A 6,202-nucleotide genomic window follows, 5' to 3' on the forward strand; every position below is an offset into this window, starting at 1 on the left:
AATGTATAGGTCACATATGTAGGTCACTATAGGTCAAATGTGTAGGTCACTATAGGTCACATATGTAGGTCACTATAGGTCAAATGTGTAGGTCACTATAGGTCACTATAGGTCAAATATGTAGGTCACTATAGGTCAAATGTGTAGGTCACTATAGGTCACAACTATAGGTTACTATAGGTCACAACTATAGGTCACTATAGATCAAATGAATAGGTCACTATAGGTCACATATGTAGGTCATTATAGGTCACAGACCAGCAATAAGAGTCAGCCAATGGGAGCGTGGGAACATTTTTTGTCCACTTGACCCTTTCCTCGCCTCCTTTTCATCAGAGGTCAACATGAAGACTGCTGTAAAAACAGGAAGCTGACTGTGACGTTATGAGCACTCTTGCCGTGTACAAGTCACATGACTCACGTCGAATAAAAGTCATCCCTGTAAAGATGTATTGTTTAGCCCTCACAAACCTACTTCTAAACCTTACCTCGCCCTCGCCACTCCATTTTGTTTCACCAGAGGGCGACAAAAGAAAAGTAGTGAGCCATTTTACTAAACAACAATCTTTGGCGTCAGCTCCCCTCGTGCGCATGCGCGGCACTCCAGTAAACACAGGCACCGCGCACGAGCCGTGCGCGCCGTGACGTCAGCGGGCTTTATTGCCACGAGCGAGGAGTCGTGCGCGCGTCCACGACAGCAACAGGATGGCGTCCCGCCGCGGAGGCTGCGTTCCCTCGCCACACTAAAGTCCTCTTTGTTCCCAGTCCCCGCGGCAACAACATGTCGGCCGGGGCCGCGTCCCGGCGCCAGTCGTGCTACCTGTGCGACCTGCCCCGCATGCCGTGGGCCGTCATCTGGGACTTCAGCGAGGCGGTGTGCCGCGGCTGTGTCAACTACGAGGGGGCCGACAGGGTCGAGTTCGTTATCGAAGCCGCCCGCCAGCTCAAGCGGGCCCACGGCCTCCGGGAGGGCCGAGCCTCGCAGCCGGGGAAGGCGCCTCTCCCCGGGAAGGAGCTCCACCATTCGGCCGGGGAGCCTGCTTCGCGCCCGGACCGCTACCCGCCGCGCCCGGGCCCGGACTACCAGGCGGTGCGGCTGACCAACGGCTTCCCCAAAGGCGACGAGACGCCCGAGCCGAACCGCCAGAGCCCCAACCCGCGACGGCTGCCGAGCCTGGTGCAGCTGGTCAACGGCGGCCAAGCTGCGGCCGTGGAGAAAAACATGGCGGGCAAGAGCGTGCGCGAGCTCATGGCCCTGCACGCGCTGGACAGCAGGCTGAAGAAGGAGCACGTGACCATGCAGCGGACGATGGCGTGTGACGGCCCCGCCTCCTCGTCCAAGACAGGTAGGATGACGTCACGACAACAGGAAGTGCCCTGTTTGACCTACTTTCTGCCTCAGACAGGGGGAAGCACCTGCGCAGTGTGAAGAGGAAGGCCTCGCCCGAGCCGGACGGCGAAGGCTGCGCCCCCAAGCTGAACGGCGCCGAGGGTCAGTCGTGGCTGCCGGAGGTCGCCAAGATGCCCGGCTTCCCGGACGCGCCCACGGCACCCCCAGAGGCCGCCGCGGCGCAGAACTCTCCGTCCCCGATGGCCGCGCTCATCCTCGCCGCCGACCACGCTGGCGCCGTGGGCTCGCCCAGGGACGGCGCTCAGGTTCATTCCACGACGGCGGGCGCACGGAGTAACAGCGGCAGCCCCCCGTCGCCGTCCTCCACGTCCCACCACAGGCCGGCCCAGAGGGAGGGGCCCGGCGGCGCCGACTCGGCGGACCCCCCGCCTCACGGCGCCCCCGACTCGTCGGTGGCGGCGGGTGGCGTGCCGCTGTGCTGCACGCTGTGTCAAGAGCGTCTGGAGGACACGCACTTTGTGCAGTGCCCGTCAGTGGCGTCGCACAAGTTCTGCTTCCCGTGCTCGCGGGAGAGCATCAAGCAGCAGGGCGCCAGCGGCGAGGTGTACTGTCCCAGCGGCGAGCGCTGCCCCCTGGTGGGCTCCAACGTGCCCTGGGCCTTCATGCAGGGCGAGATCGCCACCATCTTGGCCGGCGACATCAAGGTCAAAAAGGAGCGGGACCCCTGAAAGGTTCCTGTGGCGACCGTGACGCGTGCATAGGGACTTGTAACCATGACGACGGTGTTTTTTGTTTTTCACCACTTTTGTGTTTGTATTTTTTTTTTTTTTGAAGAATGTGAGCGAGCACTTGGCCAATAAAAGCAAACTACTCCATACACACGTGTGTGTGTGTGTGTGTGTGTGTGTGTGTGTGTGTGTGTGTGTGTGTGTGTGTGTGTGTGTGTGTGTGTGTGTGTGTGTGTGTGTGTGTGTGTGTGTGTGTGTGTGTGTGTGTGTGTGTGTGTGTGTGTGTGTGTGTGTGTGTGTGTGTGTGTGTGTGTGTGTGTGTGTGTGTGTGTGTGTGTGTGTTTGTTAGTAAACACTAGCAGTTACCACTCTCTTCCTGTTTGTGGTCGTCGTGGCAACAGCCGCTGGTGGGCGGTCCTTTAGGGTTCTTGTAAAGGGGGTCTTTTTGCAAGTGCACCAGACAAAATGGCTACCAACCAAAACAAGACGCTCGGCCTCATGGGTAATACCACCACGGGGCCACACGGAGGGGGAGGGGGGCCATGTGCTCCACCGTGGAATCCCTGAGTCACCGTCCCCCCCTCCCCCTCCTCGCTGCCCGCCAGGACACGCCTCCTCTTAGGGGGTCACATGGTGACAAGTTAACCCCTTCCTGCCACATGAGACTGATCTGAAGTCAGTCAGCCTTCAACTACCCACAATGCAACACACACACGCTATAAGGCAATTCAATATATTTTAGACAAAAAGGTTGCGCAATCAACATCTGTATAAACAAAAAGTGTTAATAAAATATAACATAGGAGACAATACAATAGGATAAAACATATCACTAAATAAATGAAATTAAAATAAAAAAGAAGATACAATAGGATAAAATAATATTAAATAAGAGTAAGAGACAATATAATAGGATAAAACAATTATAATTAAATAAATAATTAAAAAGATGCGCACGTATAAAAATGGGCTACACGCACCATATCACGTGTTCACAATGAGTCATGTGGGTCTTTAAGCCAATCAGACGGATGAGGACTAAGCTCCGCCCACATAACGTTGAGGACTAAGCTCCGCCCACATAAATACTCGTCTTGGCACAAACATGGAGGATGCCTGGTGCGCTGCTGCACGATGATTGGCTGATGGGAGCCACGTGTCCGTGTCTGTCTCAGTACTAAAATATGACTTTGCATATACACTATATACTGTATATGTATGTATATACTGTATACTGTATATACTGTATGTATATACTGTATACTGTATATACTGTATGTGTATGCATATATACTGTATATACTGAATGTGTATGTATATACTGTATACTGTATGCTGTATATACTGTATATGTATGTATATACTGTTGAAACAAGGACACTGGCAATAAACTTGCATAGGTAACATTTTGTTTGACAAAAAAAATAAAAAAATGTGTAATAATAGCACATTGTCGCTAAAGTAAACTGCACAACAACCAAATGAGAAAAATAGGCAAGTGTTCATTCATTTTCAATACACAACACATTGTGTTATGTTGCATCGAATGGAAAAGATGGCCGCCACATTTATTATTCATATCCATGTTGTTTGTGTATGACTGCGACCAAACGCCAGTAGCCACGTTTATCATGAAGTCACTTACAAAGAAGCTCATCACATTGGGGGCGGGGCATAGAAGTGGCGTTAAATTGGCATGTTGAGGTGGCTAACATTGTCATATCACAGACTTTGGAGTAAGGTCATAGGTCATGCTTGCTCTGAGTGAAGGTGTCTCCTCCACAATGAGGACTGGATTTGATTGACAGGTCAAGGGTACCTTTTTTTTTTTTTCTTTTTATTGACCCACAAACATACATTTGAAATTCACACAAAAGTCAAGGCATTTTCAACATCAAGAAAATAAAACAAAAGCAAATACAGATAGAGTAATAATACTAAAAAAATTAATATAAAAAAAAAAAGACAGAAAAAAAATCATTTTAAATGTTTTCAACAAGTATATCAATTGAAGGGCTTTTGTACTTTTAATCATTCTCCAAGATTTTATTGTTAATTTGAAAGCATTAAGCCAATAGGGAAATGTAGCTTTTACTTTCAGTACACTCTCACACACACACATGTACATTCTCACACACACGTGTACACTCTCACACACACATGTACACTCTCACACACACACGTACACTCTCACACACACACACATGTACACTCTCACACACACACGTACACTCTCACACACACATGTACACTCTCACACACACACGTACACTCTCACACACACATGTACATTGTACAGTATCACATACACCAGGCACGTGCACACATAGGGCCCTATGGGTGCTCGAGCCCCTGCCCTTTTTTGCCCCATCTTAAAAAGTGCCCTCTGCCTGTGTGTGTGTGTGTTTTTTTTCTTTCCTTTAAACAACATTAATAAATTCCTGTCAGAGATGTAAAAAAAAAAAAACAGCGTTACAAAAACTCCACGTTTTCTTGTAATACCGGCTTGTTTGAGCCTGCCGTTCCGCCAGAGAGAGAGAGAGAGGGCGAATGAGTGAGGAGAGAGAGCCAAGTTACTGCGCACCTGAGGAGACGTGACAGTGGAGCAACTTGAAGCTGTGAGTTATGGTCTAGTCACCGTCCACTTATTCAGCATCTAATATGAGTAATATTTCAGAAAAACGCTGTATTATTCTATTAGTCAATGTGTCAGCTTCTGTTTTTGCCGGACGTCGGAGCACGGCGCATCAATTGAGCACGGCACATCAAGTCCGCACAGAGCAGAGCGGATCGTGCGGGACAGGAAGTAGTGAACAAAATACAAAATAAAACACCGGGTTCATTTTCAAAATAAAATGCACTGTGTTTACGGCGGATCATATTTTTCTCACAGTAGAGCAGGGGTCACCAACGCGGTGCCCGCGGGCACCAGGTAGCCCGTAAGGACCAGATGAGTAGCCCGCTGGCCTGTTCTAAAAATAGCTCAAATAGCAGCACTTACCAGTGAGCTGCCTCTATTTTTTTAATTTTATTTATTTACTAGCAAGCTGGTCTCGCTTTGCCCAACATTTTTAATTCTAAGAGAGACAAAACTCAAATAAAATTTGAAAATCCAAGAAAATATTTTAAAGACTTGGTCTTCACTTGTTTAAATAAATTCATTAATTTTTTTACTTTGCTTCTTATAACTTTCAGAAAGACAATTTTAGAGAAAAAATACAACCTTAAAAATGATTTTAGGATTTTTAAACACATATACCTTTTTACCTTTTAAATTCCTTCCTTTTCTTTCCTGACAATTTAAATCAATGTTCAAGTATTTTTTTATTTTTTTATTGTAAAGAATAATAAATACATTTTGATTTAATTCTTCATTTTAGCTTCTGTTTTTTCGACGAAGAATATTTGTGAAATATTTCTTCAAACGTATTATGATTAAAATTCAAAAAAATTATTCTGGCAAATCTAGAAAATCTGTAGAATCAACTTTAAATCTTATTCCAAAGTCTTTTGAATTTATTTTAAAATGTTTGTTCTGGAAAATCTAGAAGAAATAATGATTTGTCTTTGTTAGAAATATAGCTTGGTCCAATTTGTTATATATTCTAACAATGTGTAGATTGGATTTTAACCTATTTAAAACATGTCATCAAAATTCTAAAATTAATCTTAATTAGGAAAAATTACTAATGATATTCCATAAACTCTTTTTTTAAGTTTTTCTCTTCTTTTTTTCGGTTGAATTTTGAATTTTAAAGAGTCGAAATTGAAGATAAACTATGTTTAAAAATGTAATTGTCATTTTTTTCGTGTTTTCTCCTCTTTTAAACCGTTCAATTAAGTGTAAATATCATTAATTATTAATAATAACATAGAGTTAAAGGTAAATTGAGCAAATTGGCTATTTCTGGCAATTTATTTAAGTGTGTATCAAACTGGTAGCCCTTCGCATTAATCAGTACCCAAGAAGTAGCTCTTGGTTTCAAAAAGGTTGGTGACCCCTGCTGTAGAGTTTTAGATATAAAGTTTATTGTGACTTTGCTATTACTGTGTGAGTTAACAAAATAATAATAATAATAATAATAACGATAATAATGATAATGATAATGATAATGATAATGAT

At 45.4% G+C, this 6,202-nt stretch overlaps 1 protein-coding gene across 1 annotated transcript; it reads left to right on the forward strand.

Moving 5' to 3' along the window:
• Window positions 1-597: 597 nt before the first annotated feature.
• LOC133639399 (interferon regulatory factor 2-binding protein 2-B-like) lies at window positions 598-2,228 on the forward strand. Its single transcript, XM_062032684.1, has 2 exons — window positions 598-1,346; window positions 1,403-2,228. Exons 1-2 carry the CDS (start codon window positions 782-784, stop codon window positions 2,077-2,079), a joined length of 1,242 nt encoding a protein of 413 aa, XP_061888668.1. The 5' UTR covers window positions 598-781; the 3' UTR covers window positions 2,080-2,228.
• Window positions 2,229-6,202: the final 3,974 nt, after the last annotated feature.

The sequence above is a fragment of the Entelurus aequoreus genome, linkage group LG22 (genome assembly GCF_033978785.1).
Source record: "Entelurus aequoreus isolate RoL-2023_Sb linkage group LG22, RoL_Eaeq_v1.1, whole genome shotgun sequence".
Lineage (NCBI taxonomy): Eukaryota > Metazoa > Chordata > Actinopteri > Syngnathiformes > Syngnathidae > Entelurus > Entelurus aequoreus.

Bases quoted from the DNA above. Each gene is read 5' to 3' on its own strand.
- LOC133639399 (XM_062032684.1), top strand. From the start codon at position 782: ATGTCGGCCGGGGCCGCGTCCCGGCGCCAGTCGTGCTACCTGTGCGAC. The intron at 1,347-1,402 runs GTAGGATGACGT...TTTCTGCCTCAG, and splicing joins CGCCTCCTCGTCCAAGACAG to ACAGGGGGAAGCACCTGCGC.